Here is a 25,364-nt window from a genome sequence, read left to right as displayed (position 1 = left end):
CAGATGGTTTCAACAAAAATACCGGACACATTTGACATTACATCACAATCTACATTACATCTTTAGAAAATACTGGACATTTATATTCTCAATTTGTTCCCAGAACAGAAAGCTAAAATACTGGGCTGTCCGGTTCAAAACTGGACACTTGGCAACCCTACAGAATTGTCCCCTTGAGATCACTCTCTCCAATTAGTAGGAAATATGATCCAGAATAACTTAGCCATTTCTGATGTACAAGACTCCATTCAGCTATTTTTAAATCAGTAGATCTTATTTGACTATGTATGCAGTCTTTTTGCTACCATGTTGTATTGCCAACCCCTGCATAATACCACTTAAAGCAATTCTATGCCACTTGGGATTTGCCAATCCAGCTATCTATATATACCAGCAGAGGCCCTCTTTACCCCGTGAAGATGTAGCTTATACTTGCAAAAGTAGTTATTTTGTTGGAATCATTAAACTATCTCCCTGAACAAACAAAGTTGGCAAAAAGACTCTTGCCAATATTATAGCTGCAGCTGCATACACTGCTGTTGGAGCAGTGGAGGGTCATTTGCCAACAGTTATGGCCGCTAGTGGCTGTTTTTCCCTCCTCCGCACACACACTTTCCTGATACAGTTATGCTGACAAAACTGTGTAAGGTAGACCTAGAGTAAGTCTATTTTAGTATTATTGCTTGCTAGTTTTTCCCCTCATTAAGTATTTATCTGGATTTTGCCTCAAACAAAATATATGTTTCTTCTACTCTTGCCACAATTCGAATATAATTTATCCATATTTCTAATTTAAGTTCCATTATATTATTTTCTCTAGCAACGCTTACCAGATAATCATTTATAAACTTCATTAATATGATGTTTACATATTCATGACCATTCTAACAGACTGATGAACACTGGACCCAATACATATTCCTGTGACACCTCAGCTTAACATTTTGCATAATCATTGTTAACAGTTTTCTTTTTGGGCTATAGGGAAAATATTCATATCCCAACAGATTTTTGGCATAAGATTTTAGACAAGATGACAGTGGAATTGAATTTTGAGTCTGTGGACTCTATTAAATAGGACTCTTGATGTTGATATGGAACTGTAATTTTGTTAATAATGCTGAATGATTTGCCGTTAAGGACAGGAGTAGCATTCCCAAGTGATTAACAAATGGGAGGCTTTTGGACCCCAAAATGCAGGGGAATTCTAATTGTGCTGCAGACCACCGTGCTTCCAGCCTCTATGGTGGTTATCTGTGTATCAGAATAGATGCAACCTGCAATTGGTGTGAAACACAGCTGCCCATTTTATTGATTTAGTCAGCTGCAAGAAGAATACTTTTGTTTCCAGGTGAAATTTAAACTTGGCACAGATCCTATGAAGCCCCATCTGGTTTGAATCTTGTCTGAGACTTACCTCCCTCCCTCAGTTGTCACTGCATTGTCTGAACTGGAGGCCTCTGGATATGTTAAAATACGGCGTGGGGAAAGCCTTGTGTATTTAGGTTAGTTCACCAATTCAATACATTTGATATTTAACATGATTACATTGCAGAACAAGTGATCAAGCTTTGTGCTATGCAAGCCCCACCTTTATTCTGAGTCATCCCTTGGTTCATGTGCCACTAACTGGAGTCTGTATAATATACATACATAGTAAGTATATCCATGTTCGTACAAACACTCAAATTAAAAAAAAAGAACTTGTCAAGTTTTTTAAATTAATTTGATGGATTATATTAATAAGTAAGGTTTAGTTTCAATAGGCAAATATTTTCTACAGCAAGAAAGATTCAGATACAGATAGCTACACATTTATTCAAACGGAATATGTAAATTCAATATATTCATAAGCAAGATCATGTTTTATATATAATGTTATATTATTGGGATCTTACTCCCTGACAGAGTGCACATCTATGGAATATTTTACCTGCTGCATATTTTGCATTGTTTGTATATGGAAAAAAAAATACACAACTAGCATTTGTAGACAGAACTGTCTATGCTTCTGCAGCACAACTGAAGGGCTGTGTCTACATTGGCCCCTATTCAGTAATAGGGATGCAAATGTAGCACTTTGGAATAGGCAAATCCGTGGGGGATTTAAATATCCCCCGCGGCATTTGCATTAACATGGCTGCCGCTTTTTTCCAGCTTGTAGATAAGCTGGAGAAAAGCGCCAGTCTGGACTTTTCCGGAGGATCTCTTATTCCTACTTGAAAGTAGGAGAGCTTATTTTCTGGAGGATCGCGTCCAGACTGGCGCTTTTCTCCGGCTTATCTACAAGCCAGAAAAAAGCGGCAGCCATGTTAATGCAAATGCCGCGGGGGATATTTAAATCCCCCATGGATTTGCCTATTCCAAAGTGCTACATTTGCATCCCTATTACGGAATAGGGGCAATGTAGACACAGCCAAGATGTATTATAGTGCTTGTGGTGTAGACATAGCCTTAGTATAAAACATGAGACAACAGATGGATCTAGACAGTATGACTGCAGTACAAGGGCAAGAGGAGAAAATATTAGCTGGCACAATAAAACTGAGCTCTCAGCACATCAACTGCCTAATTTTTAAGTTCTTATGGATTCCTTTATGAATGAAAAGCCATATATGTGGGCATGGGAAGCTTAGACTTACTATAGCAACCAGAATCTTTTCTATTGCTGTAATAAATGTATCCCCTCGGGAGGCAATAGCTAAGTCAGCAGAACATCTGTCAACCTAGCAACATTTATACCAGACTTAGGTTGGATTACCTATATTCCCTGAGGGTATGAATTTTTCACACACCTGAACAACACAGCTACATCAACTTACATTTCATGTATAGACAGAGTCTTAAAATGTAAGTTTTTGGGCCAGATTAGCTATGCAATAAGTCAGAGCGGCCAGGCATTTGGTTTTTTTACCTCAACGTCTGATTGAGAAAGGATCCTGACAGGAGTCAAATCATTAGAAGTCCTGTCAGGAGGGCAGTGGGGTCACTTCTCCCTGCCTCTCAGCTCCATGCAGCTCCTAGAAGTGGCTGGGATTTTCCTCCAACTCCTAAACAGAGGTGTGGCTCCCAGGGCTCTGTGCTTTGCCCTCACTCAGCGCCAGCTTTGTAGCTGCCACTGACTGGCAACTGCAGCCAATGGGAGCTGTGGGAGTGCTGCCCGTGGACAAGAGCAGAGCAGAGCCACCTGCCCATGCCTCTGCCTAGGGGATGGAGGAAAATGCCAGCTGCTTTCTGGAGCCACCTGAGGTAAATGCCACCCAGACCCTACACCCTGAACCCCCTCTCACTCCAGCCCTGAGTCACCTCACACCCAAACTTCCTCCCAGATGCTGCACCCCACTCACACACTCTGAACACTTCAGTCCCAACATACAAACCCACACCCTACCCCCATCCTCTCCAGCTCCATCCCAGAACCTGCTTCCCCCCACCCAGCCAGATCTCTTACTCTACCCCGTCGCAGCACTGCACAGGACCCTGAGTCTCTCATTTCTGGCTCAGCCTAGAGTACACACCCACATCCAGAGCCCACTTCCACATCTCAAACCCCTGTCCACTCTGGTGAAAATAAGAGTGTGGGAGAGGGGGAGAAGAGTGACAGAAGGGGAGATGGAGTGAGCAGGACCTTGAAAAAGGAGGCATGACCTTGGAAAGGGTTAGGGCAGGGCAAGGGTGTTTGGTTTTTTTGCATTCAGAAGATTGGCAACTTTATACACATCAGTACAATCGAATCTTAGACCATGACAAGTGCCCGTCATGAACAAGCATGAACCCAGAAAAAAAAAATAATGGTTAGGTCACTGTTGAGGGAATGAAGCTATGACTTATTTTTTATTAACACTGAATGATAGAATTGGAAGGGACCTCAAGAGGTCAAGTCCAGTCCTCTACCCTCCCTGCAGGACCAAACACTGTCTATCATCCCTGGTAGAGGTCTATCCAATCTGTTCTTAAACATCTCCAGCGATGGAGATTCCACAATCTCCCTAAATAATTTATTCCAGTGTTTAACCATCCTGATAGTTTGGAAGTTTTTCCTAGTGTCCAAACTATACCTTCCTCCCTCCTACATGTAATACCCTTTTAGGTACTTGAAAACTGCTATCATGTCCCCCTATCAGTCGTCTCTTTTTCAAACTAAACAAGCCTAAATCTTTCAGTCTTCCCTCAGATCAGGTTTTCTAGACCTTTAATCATTTTTGTTGCTCTTCTCTGGACTTCCTCCCAAATCTGCCTTGAAATGTGGTGCCCAGAACTGGACACAGTACTTCAACTGAGGCTTAATCAGTGCAGAGTAGAGCAGAAGAATGACTTCTCATGTCTTGCTCACAACACTCCTGTTGATGCATCCCAGAATCATGCTTGCTTTTTTGCAAGTGTCACTTTGTTGATTCATGTTTAACTCGTGGTCCACTGTGACCCCTAAATCCCTTTTTGCAGTACTCCTTCCTAAACACAGTCACTTCCCATTCTGTGTGCAACGGATAGTTCATTTCTAAGTGAAGTACTCTGCATTTGTCTTTATTTAACTTCATCTTGTTTACCTCAGACTGTTTCTCTAGTTTCTCTAGATAATTTTGGAAGACGTAGTTAAAATTCAAAGTGCTTGCAACCCCTCAGCTGGGTATCATGTACAAACTTTATTGTATTCTCTGTGCCATCATCTAAATTGTTGATAAAGATATTGAATAAAACCAGTCCCAAAACAGACCCCTGCTGAACCCCACTTGTTATGCCCTTCCAGCAGGATTGTGAACCGTTAACTACTACGGAGAATGGTTATCCAATCAGTTATGCCCCCACCTTATAGTAGCCCCATCTAGGTTGTATTTTCCTACTTTATTGATTGGTCATGCAAAAACCATATTAAATGCCTTACTAAAGTCTAGGTATATCACGTCCACCACTTCTCCCTTATCCACAAGACTTGTTATCCTATCAAACAAAGCTATCAGATTGGCTTGACATGATTGTTTCTTTACAAATCCATGATGGCTGTTACCTATCACCTTATCTTCCAGGTGTTTGCAGATGAATTCTTTAATTACTTGCTCCATTATCTTCCCTGTCACAGAAGTTAAACTGACTGGTCTGTAGTTTCCTGGGTTATTTCCCTTTTTATAGATGGGCACTATATTTGCCCCTTTTCCAGTCTTCTGGAATCTCTCCTGATTTCCACATTTTTTTAAAAAAAGGATTAATATTTTCTACTGTTTGAAAAAAAATAAGTTTAAATAAAGGAAAGCCTGGAAGGATAATCCAAAACCAACTACAACTACAACAATGTTCTGAGTAATATAATTTTAGTTTTCACTATATGTAAAGTGTCTTACTACACACTGGTTGCAAAGCAGCTGCTCTAAAACACAGTTTCCTATTGGGTTAGCTCTAGGATGTAAAAAGTTATTCAAAATGCTTCATAGGTCAATATGACAACACTCATCAATGAGGAAGACCAAATTAAACATTTTGGTTAGCCCTAAGTTTTTTTTCCCCACCATACAATGGAGCATATGAAAGCTGCTATGTGCTGTCTAAAATAGTTAATTTTTTGCGGATGTTTCTCATCAATTCCCTGTTGCACTTTTGTCAATTTCAACATAGTGTATTTTATTTTGATAGCGGCTACTGTATCCCTTTTAAACTTAACATGTAGTCATCTCTTTTTAAACATGATACAAGTTGGTCAAAACTAAAAACACTTGAGAATTTTAACTTATGAAATTTACTAAATGTAGAACAGTATAATTTTCTACAAAAAAAATAGAGAGCTTTTTATAAACAGATTTTTTTAAACTAGAGAAACAATTTGCTGTTTGCCAAGTGTGTAATTTTAAGAACCTGTAAAATAAGTAAGCTATATTTAAAATGCTATATAAGTCAATGTTTAGGATGATGGGTCAACAGGGGTTAAACTGTCTTTCTTAACTAGCGTCTTTCTTAGCTGTTCTTGCAGAAGCAATCACAGTGTAACTTGAATATTAAAACCTCCAAGGAAACCATCAATAAGAGCTGCTAAGAATGTCACAAGTTTTTTTTTTCCTGTAGGTGTTAATTAAATGATCATTTAACACTGAAATGTAAACACAACATTTTCCATCTACTGACAGCATAGCCTATTATAAATCCAGGGTAATAAAAGTCCTGGTGTTAATACTCTAAACCAAGTTCCCACAACACTTTAAGATGCCTTGTCATGTCTAAGGTTAAGTATCTAGACACAAAACAAAGATTGTGCCTACTCGACTTCCAGTTCAATTTTCCCATCGCCCAGTGACCTAGGTAACACTTTGAGCAATAAAGAATAAATTTAATTTCTTCAGCATTTTGTGAGGATTAGGAACAATTGTTGGCTTGCAATGACTTTTTATCCTTGGATTCTTTTTCTTCAGAGCATTCCCCCTGTTTTAAAAGCAAATTCTGATGGTTTAAGACATAGAACAAACAGAACTTTAAATTAGGGTTTTTTCAATCAATTGGAGCTGTTGGAGGGGAAGCAATCAAGCTTTCTTTGGACTTCTCAGCTATTCAGTTACTTTGAGCTTTAATCTTCTACCAGCAGAAGAAATCTACCATCATGGGGTGAAGTTCAAATATTTTTTCATTTTTCCCCTGGACTGATTTTTCTCCTCTTATTCTCACTTGACTCAAAATGGCATAACTACACTTCAATGTTCACCTAGTGCAAGCTGAGAGTTACAGATGTCCTCTTTATAAAATGTTTTACACCACAAGTCTGTTCCAGATAATAATTGTATTTCCTTTGACATGCCTTTTTACTTTTCATTACTTCCTTCATTGAGATTCAGTTTCCTACTTAACTACTGCCTGAAAGGTTTCCTATACCATAGTTTATCAAACCTTTCAAGTTTAACCTTGCAGGAACAACCCACTGACAAAAATCAGACTGGTCATTAGCTTGGTTGTAGCTGAGGTGACCCAAGAAGAACTACAATACGATGTTATAACTTGAATTCAACTCTTTTTGTAAAGAAAACTGACAATATTCAGAGTCTGCTTTGACAACAACCCTCCCACCACACAACTTCCACCACACCCTCACAGTCTAGCAGACTAACATAATTAGGCCATCAGTTTTTAGCAAAACTCCCCACTGACTTAATACAAATTTAAAATAAAACAATACAAAGTTATGACTAATAATTACTTAGCAGATCTAAATGTGACTTGTATCTTTTCAACAGACATATTTAAATGGCAACAGCAAATACTAAAAGAAATTTCAAACACCAGAAGCATTTACTTCGAAACCAAGAGAGTGGCCTTAAGCTATAGCTTTGTTTGCTTGCCTGCTGTTTTTATCATGGTTTTCAAATTAAGGTTAGAGAATGTCCTTAAGCCACAGTTTTGTTTGCTTGCTATTTTTAACATGGGTTTCAAATTAAAGTTAAGCAGGACTATAAACTATATTGAATGTCTGCCAGAATGAAAGTCAACATTTGTAAGTGTTCCTATAGATGCCTGTCTGCTGAAAATAGACTATTCATTCAGATAATGTAAGGATGTAATGGATTTGTTCACTATCAGAGGTTAGTTTACAATCCAAAAAAGTCTACCCAACTTGCTGTTTCATCCCACTACAAAAAAAAAGTACATCTTGTATAAAAATGTAAGATTATGTCTTTATAAACTAGAGAATGTAAGGAGCCAATTTAAAAATCATCTTAAAGTCACTCCAATTACCTCAAGCTAAAATTCTGAGAACACAACACGGAATGTGTATTTTACCAGTGAAAGAAAATATTTGCTTCACAATTAAAAGTGCAATTGCACGGACCAATATTTTAACTTCATGAGCACCTAAGTCCCTCTGTGAAGTGATTGATTTCTTAATATTTAATTGCATATTTTCCACTTATTTCCTATAATAACCATGTGTTTGGACAGCACCAAGTAGAACAAGAGAATTCACTCAAAGGGTAGAGAAAGGAACACAATATACAAGTAAAGCAAAACAATTGTTCATGTTCATAGAATCATAAAATACTAGGACTGGAAGGAACCTCGAGAGGTCATCGAGTCCAGTCCTCTGCCCTCATGGCAGGACCCAATACTGTTTAGACCATCCCTGTCCTAAAAATACACTGTTCTTAATACATCTATCTTGGACTACACTGCACACACTTTAAAGATTCATTCTGACTCCAGTACTATTCCCAATTTCAAGTGTAAGGATTAAAGCTGAAAATAGTAACAATTCTAAAACCAGATTGAGTGTATCCACTATATATCCAAGTACCTCCAATATCTTACCAAAAATAGCCAGTTATTCACACTGCAATGTATTTTTTGCTTTTCTCCCCATTAGGAGATAGATATTACAGCTTTCTACAAAGCCTTCCTGCTTTCTCATGCTGAGCCACTCATTGTGGTCCCACTCCAGAGTTAAGGGGACCCCACAAAATCTAATAGTTTGGGCCTCCAGAAGAGTTAATCTGGCCCTGACTACAGGTGAGATGAGTGAAGGTTTGAGATTTTTTTTTGCTTGTGTGTGGCCTCCAACTGATTTTTCTGTGGGTCAGTGGCTCAGGACAGAAAAAGGTTCCCCACCCCATCCTAGATAGAATGAGTGTTCCAAGCTGAACCAAGAAGCAAGAAAAGAAATATGAGACATCAAATCAACAGTGTTTATGTTCTTGTTATATCCTATTTCTAATCTGAAGTACAAGATAGACAGTGGAGAAAGAACACTGGTCTTGGAAATAATTACTCATTTCTGTAGCTGTGGGTTAGTATTACAACAAAAATACAAAAATAATACCTTAACATTGGAGACCCACTGCTAAATGTATTTGCCCAACTCATTTCTAGGTCTTTTGGTATTAATATAGTATAGTCTGAATTGATTTATCACAGAATTTTAATAATTGTGTTCTTCTGCTGCCAAAAAGAGAAGGACAATCCCCTTAGGGTGCTGTTACTGTAGGGAGATTTTGTAATTTACAAAGTTTATTGCATATCTACAAATGACCATAAAAATGAAATCTTATGTGCATTAATTGTAGTTGTTAATTTCAAATATTTCACAAAATAAATATTCAGCAAAGAAAAAAATAGTGTTCCCTGTGGTTTATAATTATTTAAAGAACTGAAACCATTGGACTATTAGTGAGCCCTTGCCAATTCTTGTAAAACTTTAACAAATAAGAGTTAAATATGCAAAGTGATTTAACATTCTGGGGGGGGGGGTTACAAATAACCATCACTCCCCCCCCCAAATTATAGCTTGCCATACCTTTAAGGTTCAAAAAAGAAAAAAAGCCAACAATAGCATTATGGAAGCATAAGAAATATTTGTTTCCATTTAGCTTCAAAACTAGAATATTGAAATACAGATTTCAAAACAATTTATTAGCATTTCTCAATTGCTAAAATGCGTAGGAACAAGTCATAAAAACTCAAGTGACCTCACTAATGCCTCAGAAAGCACTCTGTTTGGAAGAATGTACTAAACTAAAAATGGATTTCATAGAAGTAAAGGTTATAATATTGTTTCATTTTCTGATACAAATGCCCCTCTTTGAAACTGGCTATTGCATGTGAACCACACTTGCACAGAAAGGTATAACCCTTACTAAAAGTATTACAGCATATATGTAACAGCTGAAACCTACCAATTACTGCTTTTGTTCAGTAGCAACTCATCTAACAAGCTACTTCAAAGAAGAGAACTATTCAATATTCCCTACTACAATTGGGAATGCATTCTTTTTGTACATCAGATTTTTAAGCGCCAAACCACCTGTTTCCACTTGGAATACAAGTCATCAGAAGGTTTAGTATAATGAGGCTCAGGATCTCTAGCAGTTTTTGTAACAAAATTCTCTTTGCTTAGTCAAAGGGGATTATCAGATTATTATAGATACAATATTTTATCTACTAAATTACTAAGAAATCCTTGCTTATAAAATTTAGAAGGAATACAAGAAGAACTATATATTTATTTATGCATGCTATACAATGACACTGGTGGTAAATAAACAAAACAGCTTAATAAACATCAAAAATGGAAAGTTGTTCTTCTAGACACATTCACCAACTTTTTCATTCTCACCTCTGATTGGTTTTACTTTTAAAACAGAAAACAAAGCATGTTAACTTGTGACAGCTATAGGCGGTACCAACTTTAATGATGTTAAGAGCAGGTTCTCTCAGCCATAACAAAAGAGAAATATGACAGCAATCTGAAGAACTTTCATCCTTTTTGCGTCAAACATCTTCAGTGTTCCCAGCAAAGAAAATCAGCAGTAGCTATCATGATAGCTCACTGGATGAGTAATGATGTGGATCTGACCAGACAACGGTAACCGTAGCAACTGTAACCTGCAATTCCCGCGTAACCATTGTTGGATTTATTGTGGCAGGGGCCAAGGAGGCCAAGAGTAAAATGAAGCAGAGAACTATGGTGTCTGACACATCTAGTACCACACACTTTAATCATAGCTGGCAGAAATTAATTCAGGAGGAATTTTTGCAAGGGCTCCCCATGCAGTTTTCTGCTTTTATTCTTGGCTACAAAGATCTTAAGCCACTAAGCAGACATCACTAAACTAGGTGTTTCTAACTGTCAGATTACTTTAAGACCTTTTCCTTTAAATATGTAAAATGTCATATGCCAAATATACTTATTCAGGTATGCTAATGGTAGAAAGGAAAGGTGTACTGTGGAACAAAAGACTTGGTACCTAGATTAAGTTGACTGTTTCAGAAATATTTGTTTACTTTGAGCTATAATGACTCTGAATCATGTCCATTCAGGCATGGAGCTCTCCCTCATCCAACTTAAAAAAAATTGTTCAAATCAAAATGTACAGGTGCACACAATTATGTATCATTCATGCCACCACCTAAAAACATCTTTTAAAGACAAACACTCAAAGAGCTTGGAACATAGCATTTGGTATCCTGCAGCAAATGGCAATGCAATGAACTGTGATCTAACAAGCCAAATTAAGTAGTCAGAATCTATTTGCCTCAGATAAAACCCAGTAGGCCGTAATAGTTCTTTATTTTAAATATACTATTGTTGATGCTGGACAAGTCAGTGTTAGAAAGTATATGAATCATTGGAAAGAATACAGGCGGTTTTTGCAATGAAATATACTTTTTGAATAATGGCTTCATGCAAAAGAGTTTAAATATTATCCAACAGGATCCACACTAATGGTATCTATACACTATTACTTTATCAAAATCTTTAAGATAAATATTTTCAAGCTCTTTTGAAAATTAAAAAAAGATCAGGAAATATGAAGTTATTCTCACTATAACCACACATTTATCATCTTTTTGAAACCTAGTAACACAAAATAGAGTTTGTGCCAAATCATCTTTCCAGTTTAATTCAAAATAGGAAATATTTTAGCTTAACCTGTAGGAGTTTTTTGGAAGGTTATTTTCTTCCAGCATTATTTATCTGAAAAATACAAACTAGAATATTCTCTATTTTAGAAATCAGGAAGACAAAATTATGTACTCTCTTTTAAATGCTCAACCTATCATTTTCTTTTACTTACACTTTCCATCTGTCAACAAGTGCTTGTAATTTTATTACACTGTCCTGTAGTTTATGCAGAGTTGGTATTATTTTACAGAGTTCTGTTAATGGACTGGATAAATGGTAATGCTATTTAAACTACTCTCCTACTCCAACAAACACAGCTGCAACTGTACTACTATTTCTGAGCAAACATCTTGACCTGAACATGCAGTGCTCTCTCAACCCTTCCAAAGAGAAATTGGAGCAGACAGCAAAGGGAAAGCATAGCCGGCCGCTGGCAGCAACCAACCGTATCTAATCATAATTCATATACAGTGTACCCTCTCTTTTTTATATTGCATTTAGGCTACACAACAAGCATATGTGCTTCTTCACCTGGCATCTCATTTACAGCAAAGGGTCAAATGGTAATTATCATTCACAGAAGCTAAACAGCCTACTGAGAAACTTATAGCACGCATACTATAACATATTAGCTATTAAGTTTTGTTTTTAATTGGGAAATTAAATTAAAGTGATACATATTTAAAAGTCTATGTATAGCCAACTTCAAATCTACTTTTTTTTAAAGAGACTATAGCTCCCTATGTAGATGTGTATATAGGCATCCCTAGCATGCACACTAATTTAAAACAAACAAGAAATACGCACAGCTTGTTCTTGGCATTGTAGCCAAATTACATGAAATCCAAAAGCTCCTGATCATACACAACTGGCATACATCATTTCTCAACAAACCTACTTCTGCCGTTCTAAGCATACAGCTAAACTATACATTTCAGTACAGTTAATGTATTTTTAAAACATGCATATGTTCTAACCAGACATTCACTTTCATGGTCTGATCAACAATAACCCTTGGGCAGAAGAAATGTAATACTGCTAAGCCAGCCATCTCTTACTTTCCACTAGATACACCATATGTGTTGGTATGTCCTATATCCAAAAGCAAAAAAAAAAAGCTTTAAAAACATATATCAACCAACTGTAGAATTATAATTAAAATGTATTCAAATATGCCTTAAATGAGCATCCATTTTAATTTGCAAAGTATCTCATGAAATTGTATTCCATTTAATATAGCAAACAAACATTAATTTAAAGGTGCAATAAAATAGGATACCCATAACTCTCACCTTTTCCAATATGAAAGTACAAAATTTTAGTTTAAATTCCCTAGAAAGCATGGAAATATTAAAACAAATGGTTGACTTACTAACTTTAATAAATAATGAATACATACTGTGATATTTGTGAAGTGTGTACTCTAATTTGTTAGCTGAAAGAACTTCTTTTCCAGAGCAGAACCCTTTAGCACAGTATTTCTCAACCTTTTTTATAAAGTACCCCTTTTTCAATAATAAAAAATAAGTACCCCAGTACCTACAGTTTTCAGACACTTTTCTACCATTGCAACACATTTGTTTAAACAACTTAATTGTTGCCAGGTGGGCGATGAAATGTTTGGGTGTAAAACGTACAAAAATAATAAAGTGCTGTAAAATTTAACAAATTCAGTTCTCCAAATTTCACTCGCGCTGACATAGCCCCCAGACTTCTCTCAAGTACCCTTAAGGGTACTCGTACCACTTGTTGATAAACACTGCTTTAGCATACTGCTGTCTAGTTATCCAACAAGTGTTTTATCTACAGAAAATAATTTTGAAACAAAAACCAAACAAAGGGAAAAGGCAGATAATAGTTAACTATATAGTACTGATATGTGTCTGGCTACAATTTAGCCATTTTAAGATTCACTTCACATTGGAAAGGAAGTTGGAATGAATCATTTAAGGAAATTAGAATAAAAATCAACTTCATTATGAAAATGTACTTGATCCACGTCAGCTTCAAGATCATCATGAACTAGAGCAAATTTGATCAGATACTAAAAAAACAAAACTATTATTCCCTTATGTAGTTGGAAACTGAGGAAAGATAGCTATCTTCCTGGCTACTGATTGCATACTGATGAATTAAATCTCTTTTTGTTTGTCAAACTATTTTGTCCATTAACAATTCCAGCAGAACGGTTTCATGTGAAGCCTACAACAAAAATCAAGTATGTGTTTTTCAAACAAGCTTCAAATTATGTGCTGTCTTTTCAGAGCTTCTTGATAAAGTATTACTGCTGTGTTCTCTTCAATCCTTCATACTATGAAAGCAATTCAAGTTATCTTGAAGTTTATTGTATTAAAATAATCAGCAGATACTGCTGTGTGTTAGATAAATAACCTAAGTCTATTCCACATGCATGTTGTGAAGGAAAATAATTGAATTCTAGAACAGTACTGGCCAAAATATCAACACTCCAATTTAAAACATTAATACCCAAACTATAGAATCAAAAGTAATATGATATACTGCACCTTGTATAGCTGCTAGTTAAAAATGTTAACGTTTTGTATTTCTCATTTAAGTCATCGGTCCAAATAGTAGGTTACCATTTTTATTTCCAGCAACAGATATACAAGATGGCAACAGACACTGAAGTAATACTAGAGAATGGTTTTTAGTCCACAAACCCAGAATATGCCAGAACCAAATTATGAACAGCCTTTGTGTAATTTCACTGGGCCGATATTTCTAAAACAATTGCTTTGGATTTTTTATGCTCTGTTGAAAGTCAAAAAAGAAAAATAACTAGTGGTAAACCAAACTATTCTTCCATTAAAAAAAAGGCAAACTTTTGGAAGTGGGGAAGGACAGGAGAGAAGAGAAATTCATATTATCTGAGCTAGAGAATGAAAACAAACACTATAGAGTAATCAAAGAAAATACTAAACTAAAATAAATTATGTTGTTCTTTACAAGGTAAAACTAAGCAGCACACTTCAGAAAAGGACAGGATAGATTAGGTGGTATCTTAACATATATACACTCAATGTATGTCACGTAGGACTTGCAAGGTTTCCAAAAGCAATAATGGATGCTAACTACTTACAGTCTGTATAGCTTTGGAGTCCCTAGGAACAGCAGTTCAGAAAGCAGCTGAAGATTATTTCTGTTTAAACGCCTTTTGAGAAAAAGAAAAAAGGTTAGATTACAAGTAAGACAAGAATCCTATAATAAATTTATTACTCTCAATCCTTTGTCCTCAATTCTCAGCGCACGAATTGGCTAGCTATACAAACTAGTACATCTTGTGCAAAAGATAAGCTTTTAAAAAGGATGAGTCATCTTTTATGCATTGTTCATCATACACAATGTAAGTGTGGTTCTTCCAGATGTTATTAGTGTGGATCCTATTATAGATGTATATGCTTCATACAATTGAGATTTTTGGTAGAGAGGAAACAAAACAAAACAAAGAGCCACCAGAATGATCATGTCCTTATCTCTTTTGATCTTGGAAAGAGCCCTGGGAATCAGAAGAACAACATACAAGTAAACCTCTCCAACTGCAGGAGGAAAGCAATTGGTAATTACCCAGAATTCAAACCTCTGTTATAGAAATAGCTGTAGCATTTGCTATTGTCCTTTACAGCAAACACCTCTTTTTTACGAAGACCCTAAATGGTAATGAGGATTCCACCTTATCATAAACCTCACATTACCTCCCATGGAACAGGTGTATGGCTATGCGGAGAAAGAAATCAAGGCTGCATATGTACACTGTATCTTCTTACACTTGAGAGAATAAAGAGCACAACAGCAGAGGTGGGAGACTAGCTGTGTCATTAGGTGAGAATTAGAAAGTGAAAGGCTAACCTGTTTTCAACAAAGTAATAAAGGATCTTTGGTAGGGACCTGGACTAGGTCCAACACTTTTTTGCATTGTCCACATCGAGAACCCCTTCTACTTCTAAGTCATGGTAGATCTTTTCTGCCTTTGTGACAGAATTTCCCAGACCTGCAGGAAGCAGTCTGAGAGTCACTTTCAGCCACATGCTAAGTATGGAGACTTTGGGTCTGGATGAGTACATGGCCAACCAAAGAATGAAACTGGCACACATCTGGATGGCCTAGGAATTAGACTGGAGGCTGAAGGTTGATCTGTCACTTCTCTGCTAAAAAGGAACCATCAGAATGATCATGACATTCTCTGAATCTTGGAAAGTGTCCTGGGGATTAGAAGAATAGTGTAGAAGCAAGCCTCTGTTCAACTGTAGGAGGAAGGCAATTAATAACTACTCAGGAGTCAAACCTTGGGAGCAACAAGGATTCAACCCCACCATGAACCTCACATACTTCTTGTGGGCCAGGTGTATGGCTATGTGGAGGAACGCAATCTGCTGTGACACAGTTGTTTGAATAGGACCATTTTCAGACACTGATCCCTTGACTTGAAGTCAGATAAATTTACATACCACATGCTTATCAGGGATGCTCATGAGATATTCATTCCAGAGATCTCTGAACGGATTCCTTGGATCTGCTGTGTTTATCTTCACTTAGCTAGGTTATATATCTATTTGATTTTTTCCTTTCATCTAATAGTGTGATCTGTATTTACAGTTCTTAATCTAAAGGGCAGCATTGTTCACCATGAATAAACTTAAAAAGGCATGTGAAAGTTACAGGCATGATCTTGCAGTTGCTTCAAATTAAGGATAAGGACTCGAGGATTAGGTCTTGTGTTTTCAAGTTAAAACTGGCACGCCTCACATACTAGCAGTGTCACACGCATTTGTTGGATGCTCATTTCAGCTACTGTTGCCAAAGGACCTGTAACAAATATTAAAGCAGGCTGGGAACTTGTTTTTACAGACCCTCGGTTTTTAGTTAACTAATAAGTTTATTCCGATTGTTCAGTCGCTAGTAAAAACAAGACAAACAATTTTACTTTCACGTGTTAGACTCTCAGAGAGCCACTGTTACAACTTTGCTAATAAAGTAAGTAGTCACAGATGCTATTTGCCATTCTGAAAAATTTTCATGGACAATTATTTGCACCAGAGACTGCTGGACTAAGGAAAAGTGGTACACTTTCTCCTTAAGGCCATGGGCTAGAATCCCCACTAGCTTACACTTAAAAAAAAAAAAAAAAAAAAAAAAAAGCCTAGTATGTGCCAGGTCTGTGTAATACTGCCATCAATTTAAATGGAGAATTTCCAGTTAATGTTTTATAAGGGTGCAAACACCACAATAAGATGCAAATATGAAGAATCAGGACCAAATCTACTTTGAATACCAGAGCCCATGTTTTCTCCATAATGGGTATGTCTTCATTATAAACACAAACACTTTGCAATAAGTCTCAACCTGGATCAACTGACTATTTGTGCTGCAAGACTAAAAATAGCAACAGATGTTCCAGCTTTGGTTGGCATCTTGGCTCTGAAGTGTGGCAATGAGGATGGGTCTCAAATCCCAAGCAGGAACTTGTATACTATTTTTAGCACAGTAGCACAAGACCAAACCAGCTGGCCTGGACTCCAGGACTCATTGTGTGAGGTTTTATTTATTTATTTTTCAGTGTAAACATACTCTCTAATGGCACATCTATACTGCAATTAAGCACCTGTGACTGGCCTGCGTCAGCTGGCTTCAGTTATGAGTCTATTTAATTGCAGCATGAACTCACCTTTCAGGGGCCTAAAGCCTGTGCTCCAACCCACACTCCAATATCACAATTAGACAGCCTCATTGCCTGAACTTCAAGCCTGAGTCAGCGGACAAGGGCCAGCCCCTGTTCGTGAACAGCAGTACAGATATACCCTAACTCTCTCCATTCCCAATTTATGTTACCTGGCCTGCAGTGCTTAGCTTCAGCAAAGAATTAGGAAACACATTCAAAGACTGCCATGAATGAATTTCTTGTTACGCAAGTGGGAAAAACTGAAAAAGGTCTTGCTTTCTATGCACACATCCAGAGGCTAAGTCCAGACATTCTTTTCTTGGATTCCATCAGTTTAGGAAATAGGTAACAGCTTTTGAACCTATGTATTTGGGTAGATGAGCACGACTGTTGTGCTGTGATTCATATACAAAGCAGCCCCATAAGAGTTTTAAAATACAACTCCTTCCGGCTCTCCCAATCTTATACTCCTTTTAAAAAAATTTATTCTTTAGGACTTACCTTGTATATTAGGATGAACTTAAAAGAAATGTGAAGGTAATGGCTTTTCACGTTAAGTTAGGAGAATCTGCTCTAAATGATGCATGGAAGAAGGTTTAAGAAAGTTACCAGGCAGGGTTCAGTGGCAAAGTGATGATGAGAAAGTGTGTGCAGTAGAATATTGCTCTGTTTAAGCCTCCAATTCTTAGCTCTGTAAGATTAAGAAATTCATTAACTTAATTTTTTTTGGGGGGGGGGGGGGCAGGCAATGAATAGGAACCTGTGGAAGGACTAAAAAAGAGTGTACTATGATCAAATATCAGGAAAGAATGATCTTGCAATAGCATTATGGGTGGTTGGTGCGGAGGGAAAAAAGTGAACTAGGGAGGTAGAAGAAAAGCTACAGGATGGCCTTCCCTTGTCCAGCACCCTTGGAACCGGAGGATCCCAAAGGAGGGAGTTTGCTGGACCAGGGGAGGTCAGGCCTTCCGCTGTCCCAGATCTCCCCTTCTGGCTGCTGGCCTGGCTAGCACCCTACCCCAAGCAAAGCTCCAATCAGTGCTGCAGCCCTGCTCAGACCACTGGGGCTCCCTGCCTCCAGACCGTGGCAGCTCTGTGCCTCCAACTGCTGGGGCTCCCTGACCTGCATAGCTTCATTCCAGCTGCCAGGGCTCTGCAGCCACGGCCAGCAGCAGCTCAGCAGCTCCAGCCTACAGCAGCTTCAGGGCGAGTGTGTGTGGCGGGGGGGGGGGGGGGGGGGGGGGGCAAGGAGACGGGGGGGGGGGTCACCTCCTGGCTGGCTCCTGCCCCCAGGCCACTTCCCCTTCAGGATGCCTACTGCTAGACATGCTGAGCTCCAAGCCGCTGGCAACCTCCATGGCTGGGGTTTTCTAGTCCAGCAACATCCATGGTTGCTTGACCAGAGAGTCCCAGACAATAGAGATTCAACCTGTACTACCAAACACTTGCCAAATGACAGACGCAGATGGCATTTATCTAGATCAGGACACATTTTTCAGATAGTGGAAAGACAGAAAAAGTGGCAGTATTTGGAGACAACCTAAATCTCTTCAGAAAAACAAAGTTGTATCCTGGAGACTCAGGCTTACTTTTGCCTACAACACAGTAGGGATATAAACTAGTCACTTCTCCTCCCTCCCGCCTTGCTGCCTCTACCAGAAGCAGCAAGGGTGGGAAGCAGGAGCTGGTGCTGTGGGGAACGGACTTAAAAAGCCAGTTCCCCCCAGCACCATCTCCACAGGGACCAGGGGAGGCAGAGGGGTAGCAGTGACAGAGCAGAAGACATAATCAACTGATTCCCAGCTTGTGCCCAAGCTCAGACACGGTACCTCTCCTTTTTAAATATATTGAGAGCCAGGCGGCTCTTAATACATTTAAAAGGCAGAGCTGCAATGTGGTTAGCTCCCTGGTCCAGGAGCTAAGGCCACTGTGGCTGCTCTGCTTATCAACAAGTCAACCAGTCAATGGAAATTCCATCAACTAGTCAATTAGTTGATTAAATTTAACATTGCTACAACACAGACCTTTACTTTTCCATGAATGCTAACCCAAGTGCTGCAGATAACTCTTCAAAAGGTGGCTAGCAGCAGATACTGCAGAGGATAGTAGAAGAAATCCCCCTAATGGGGAAAAAATGTCTAATAGGAAAAGTTTCTTCAGAAGGGTCCATGGGAATGTAGTGTTATGAGTCACTGCCTGAATGACAGTAATTAAGGCAAGTACTCCATCCATTGGTTTTGAAGTGTACTCAAAAATCTATATAGGAATTGCAGTTAAAAATAATACCATAGAAATCTTGAATCTTAAACAGAGAATTATATTGCCTTGTTTCTGCAGGCAGCCTTTTTGTGCCTAGTAAACATTTAGTAGAAACATTAAAACAATATGTACTGAACAGACTGCAGTGTTAACTATAAAGTGCAACTAATACTTTGCAGCAAAGTTCTCCAGAAAATTTAAGTTCAGTGCCCAGAAAACTTAAATTAGCAATATTTGAGGATAATGTATAAATTTTAAACAAAACTAGATGCAATATATTTTTGTAGTGAGACAAAGATAGTTTTAAAATTTTGCAACAGTGCAAACTACCCATTCCAGAGGAAGTAAAAAAGGAGAGCATCCAGCAAACACTGGCACAAAGGATGAGCACAAAACAGATGTGGGAAAAATAAACAGCCTTCCTGTCTCGGAATTTGTAAAAAGGTCTGCAAAGAGCAAACAGGACTTCGCCCTGTAATTTGACTTCTAGACCCATAAAAGGGTCCCATGAGAAACTAGACTTCGAGCTGAATAAAATATGCGGCTAACAGTAATACTGAAAATTTACATTAATTTAAATGCACAGTTTACAAGAGTTCATAACACTTCCAAAAAGATTTTACTACAACAGCATGTGTATTACTCTGAAACTGAAATAATGATATTAATCGGATTTTAAAATCCTAAAGTAATAAAAAAAAATTAAGATATTTCAATGCTTTAGCCACTATGTTCCATTACTAGGAATGTTGTAGAGACTGAAAACTTTGCTAAAGCAACCTCACAAATCTTACCACAGGATAATTGTTGTAGCACTGTAGTAATTAAACGCACCAATATACAGGTGCCTTGGTATAATTCTGACAATTCTTGAGGGACAGAACTTGCATTCCTGTGCTAAGTGATTAGCTCCACAGGCATCTTGGTTTCCACCCTGCTCAGAGATAAGTAATGTGCTATGTATTGCCTTTAAACTATGCAGGATTAGGTAGGAGAAGATTCTCCACATCTGTGATGAACAAGGAGTAACTTTTTTCCTTCAAGTCCATTGAGCAACATATTCTACACCTGGACTCTTTATTTTCATGCTGCCTCTAACAGAAGCATGAAAATACCATGAATACTGACATTTACCAGACTGCAAGCCAAATGTGTGTTTATATATCCACTTTAACTCTAAAATGCAAAGGAATTTCATTTTTTCTAAAAAGAAAGGAAAGCCCAGAAGTAAAGTTTCAAAATCCAGTTTGTATTTTATAAAGCATTTTGAGAGTCTGAAATTGTATTGCTTTCCAGTTTACAAACAAGCATTGCCAGCACTAAAGCCTTGTCTCACCTAGGTTTTAATAAAGCCTGACAACAAAAATCCTCTAAGTCAGGGTAACAAACTGTAAAACAGTCAAGGTCTAATTTATAATGTATGTACACTACTGGGGGGAAATGCAAATCTCACTGCTCAGTGAATATAAACTGAAGTTCAAAGTTTTGTCACTACTAAAGAAACATCTTGTGCAGCTTTCTTTCAAACAGTAGTTTTAAGGCCAGTTCCACCCACCCACAATTCCCTTGGGACTACCTGACCAAGGCACTACTCAATATGGAAAAAAGGTAGCAAGATATGCCTCTTAAGGAAAAAAGTGGAACAAATATTTTTAGTTTATAGCACAGTAGCCACATGAATTGTAGCACTATAGTAGTAACTCAATAACGTCAGAAAAAACCCAGTATTGCCATCTTACACTAAACTACACAATCTCCTTTCCTGCTTGAATTATGTTTATGCTTACATAGAGATCAAATGCAAGCTTGAGGTTAATCAGATAAGTTGCTTTTAGTTACACGGTATTGCTGACTCTTAAAATTGTATTGCAAATTTTGCATTACTTTTTTCCTCCCTTAAAGAACCCGATTCTGGAGTCATGTGATTTTGCAATAATTTCATCTTTCCTGTCAAAACAAGTTTGTCTCTTTAAAGCCAAAAGCACTAAAATTCTTGCAACATGAATTCTAAAGGCTCAATATGCCAATTAAAAAGATCTAATTTTAAAATTCTCTTTTGGAGTCTGATTAATGAATGCTTTATTCTGGCAATACTGTTTATGATGCTTAGAATAACTGACGATATTCTCTTTCGGATATTGTATTTCCCTTCAACTATTACAACTCAAATGCCACGGATAAAAACTACAAACTTTTATCAGATCAATATCCAATGAAATGCTAGTGTTTGTATTTATTATACATATATGCACGCTCTTTAGCCTGTGTCCATTACGATTGTGAATGTAATCTGGACTGTTACTATGAAAGCTTATTAATTTCCTTAATAAAGTAACCTTTCTATTCCAGCTCCACTTAAGGGAAAAGTGTATAGAAGAGATGTACTCCACCACATTAAAAATAAAAAAGTCTAATTAAAATGTTAGACACTACACCAAGTATTTCACCATTCATATTGTGGCCTCGGATATTTTGGAACCCTTGCAAGAACCAAACAGCCAGCCCTTAAACTTGGAGGACAAATTTAAAAACACAGCTTATCATGGATCTTACATATTTCACTGTCTATGCTCTAATGACTAACCCATACTGATTTCCAACAGCTGATATTGAAAACTCACTCCAGTGAGCAGTCATACTATGAAGAAACTTTCCTACTTTGAATTAGTCAAGCTTTTATGAAACCATATTTTCAGTCAAATCATGTATTTTTAAAAGGCTTTGTGAAAATTCATTTATGCCTGTACAATATGATATCTCGTAGTGCAAGCACATAGAATATATTGTTGGAGCTCTATTCTAGCCTCAGATATAAAATATGGACAAAAGCATCTTATCTTGAAAATTCTGCTTCTGTACTCAACAACCTTTGTTCAGTATCAGAATTTTAAAATCAATTTATAAGAACCCATGCACTTGGTTAGAATTACCCCTTTGTTACATATTTTTCTTCTGACAAAACTAGGAAATAGAGTAAAGCAATGTTCTTTAAAGGAAAGCATACTTTCCCCTTATAGGTAAGTGAGTAGCTGAAATTGTGTATACTGCAATATCTCATACAACACCATGGTATCTGAACATCTACACATTTAAACTTCATTCAAAACACAAACTAACAACTGTAGTGACTTAATACTACCGGGTCAAAGTTTTCATATAAATCTTCATCAATAGTTCTCAAGGAGCTTGTTCTTAGAAAAAGTAACCACCCTCCTTTCCACAATAATACACGGAGTGAAGGACAAGTAAAGTCAGATTTACATCAAATACACATTTCCGTACCATAACTGAACACATGCATTTTAACTTAAGTACTTTTCCAGCACTTACTATTCTTAAAATAAAATCAAAGTTTACCATGAAACAAAATATTTAGTTCTGTATTTCAATTTCGGAAAAGAATAATATAACAAACAAAGTCTCCAACAACTGGAACTGGTGACCTTGGCTGGACATAGTATGGAGGAGGATTTTTCCCCATAGTTTTCCATTTTGGTCAATACATCTCAATTATTAAAAAAAAATCCACTGTTGAAAGCTGGAGCATTCTTTACTTGGTTCTCTTGCCTCCTTTATACTTAAATAAAAAACAAAGCAAAAAAAAAAAAATCTAGACAAATTCTTTTGGTAATTCTCTGTAATAGTGGCCTACAGAAAGGCTAAATGCAAACTACATGCTTCTTGTACAAGAAGGGTTTTGCGCAAGGGTTTTTGCACTAAAACTTCTTGCACACGAGCACGTCCACGCCTCAAAGCACATTGCAAAAGCCATGTGCTCTTGTGCATAAGAGCATCCACACTGCATGGACACTTGTGCAAAAAAAGCTCTGATGGCCGTTTACAGAATGACCATCAGAGCACCTGTGCTTTTTCCCCATCGGGGTTTCTTGCACAAGAAACTCCTCTGGAGCATCCACACTTGCCTTGTTGCACAATAGCTGTAATGCTAAAAGGAGTTGCGTCTCAGAAAAGGAGGTTTACCTACAGTGGAAAAAGCCCTCTGTCCGGTCGTTTAACTGCCCATTTAATTGCACAAGAGCTCATTTGAGGTGTGGACGCTCCACAGGTTTTTGTGCAAAAACCTTGTAGTGTAGACATAGCCAAAGTGATTGTGAGCAATTTGAACGTGTCTTAAAAAAAGAATGAATAAAAAAAGTTGTTTCCTCTAAACCAATGGCATCCAACATGCTAGCCGCTTGTGGCTATTTGGCCGGTTGAGTGTGGCTAATTCACTACAGTGGCTACTGCTTCAGAACTGGTTGGATACCACCATTGAAGATCATATTTTACTCCATTATATCAGTAAAAACCCAGACTAACTATTGAAGACAATGAATTGCTCCTGATTGATACTAGAGTCCTGAGGAGGATTTGACCCCTTAAAGAAAATTTAAGATCTTGAAAAGTTACTTGGTCAAAAAGACTTCAGCAATTCCAAACTGAGGCAAGAACTGAGAATGTGTTGAACTGGTTATTGGTTTTCTGGACTTTTAAATTTTGCATTGAGGATAATTGCTACTTTCCTCTTAAGGTAGAAATAGTTTAATTCAAAAAAAACCAATGACCCATTTTGTGATATTGTGGCTACTGGTAGAAAAATCCTAAGAAATATAAGAATGAGCATCATGAGTAGGAAACTTTCTGATAGCAGTTAAAATATTTACATCTGAAACCTATATGACTCCCTAAAAACTTTCAAGCTAGCAATCTGAGAGAAAGGATCCCACTTTCTAAAAAGCTTTTCCTCAAATCATCACAGATGACACTTCACAAGCAAATAGGTTTTTTTTTGGGAGTGGAGAAGGTGACAGGCGAGGAAAGATTAGGTATCTAAGGTTTTGTAAAGTTACATAAGAAAACAGATGAAAAAAGTTCTGCTTTTCAAAATAAGCAAGAAAAAAGATAGTATGTTCATGTTAAGGAGTCAAAAGACTCTCTGCTTTTAATCATGGCTCCACCTGTTCTTGTGGCAAGGGAAGTGTCCAGAGTTTACTCCTTGTTACACAGAGCTTCATAATTCAAGTATTCTTTTAAAACACCCTATAGGCCACATTCTAAATCTCTCACATGCTGCTCCTTTTGTTTCACATCCTGACCCTCCTCCTCTTCATGATCCCACTGACATTTGTTGGGCCACTCACATAATTAAAGGATTACTAGATATGTTGAACATATCTAGACCCTACATTTGTAAACATGAATCAGGAGGTAGCAGGTGTGGTGATTTCTTCCTTAGTTGTTCCTATCCCTGAAACAGTAGACAAACTGCTCTAATCTAATCTAAAAAGACAGGCAACCATTTTGATATGGAAACTATTTCACTGCTAAACTGAGCAGAACCACCTAGATAGTGTGTTTACCTCACAATCTGAGCTGCCTCCTCAAGTTTCCCAGGGGCTAAGTGCCCCATATGTCCTTACTTGGTAGCTAAACGTTTTAGCAGCCATCACTACCTTGCCCCATCAGATTATATAGTGCAGTTAGGCATTATCAGTATAAATACGAAGCTAGGGCTACTCTGGAGACATTAATGAAGACACTTTCTACTTTTAAAGATGATGTGCTCATGAAGTTTCCACTAGAATGCTTCAGAATTCATAACTTCTATACAGTAAATGGGATCTTATTTGATATTTGTACATATTTCTTATGAAATCAAACTGTACAATGGAAATAAATTCCTCTTAACTGATTAATATAGATATTATATGACCTACAGCTGTATTTACACTTCATTAGTAGTTCATTCTAGTTTTACTATAGAGAGCAGGCTCAAGAAACGGAATATTTTCCTTCTGATTATCTCCAAACAAAGTTTGATCCTGGAAGATGCTGTAAGCCTTCAACTCCCATTTATGTCGATGGGATTCAAGGGTATCACTTTACAGGAATGAACTTGCACAATAGTATTAACACACGCTCCTTACTCTCCCAAGCAACTCCATGGAAGACATGGTTCACTGGTGTATGGAGTATTTATGAAATTATCAGTTTGCAAGTTTAGCTCTTCTGAAATACAAGTTTCTCAACTTGGCAAAAGGATTTATTTTTATTTTACTT

At 37.5% G+C, this 25,364-nt stretch overlaps 1 protein-coding gene across 4 annotated transcripts in view; it reads right to left on the bottom strand.

The window, feature by feature from the left end:
* Positions 1 to 25,364, bottom strand: part of SLIT2 (slit guidance ligand 2) — a 396,011-nt gene that overhangs the window by 363,512 nt on the left and 7,135 nt on the right. For all 4 annotated transcript variants that reach the window (XM_075930668.2, XM_075930669.2, XM_075930670.2 and 1 more), the window contains exon 4: positions 14,469 to 14,540. In XM_075930668.2, coding sequence (XP_075786783.1) covers positions 14,469 to 14,540 — 72 coding nt within the window. The remainder of the gene's footprint in view (positions 1 to 14,468; positions 14,541 to 25,364) is intronic.

This window comes from Pelodiscus sinensis, chromosome 4, assembly GCF_052426305.1.
Source record: "Pelodiscus sinensis isolate ZL-2025 chromosome 4, ASM5242630v1, whole genome shotgun sequence".
Taxonomy (NCBI): domain Eukaryota; kingdom Metazoa; phylum Chordata; order Testudines; family Trionychidae; genus Pelodiscus; species Pelodiscus sinensis.
This window is presented reverse-complemented; position numbering and strand designations above follow the sequence as displayed.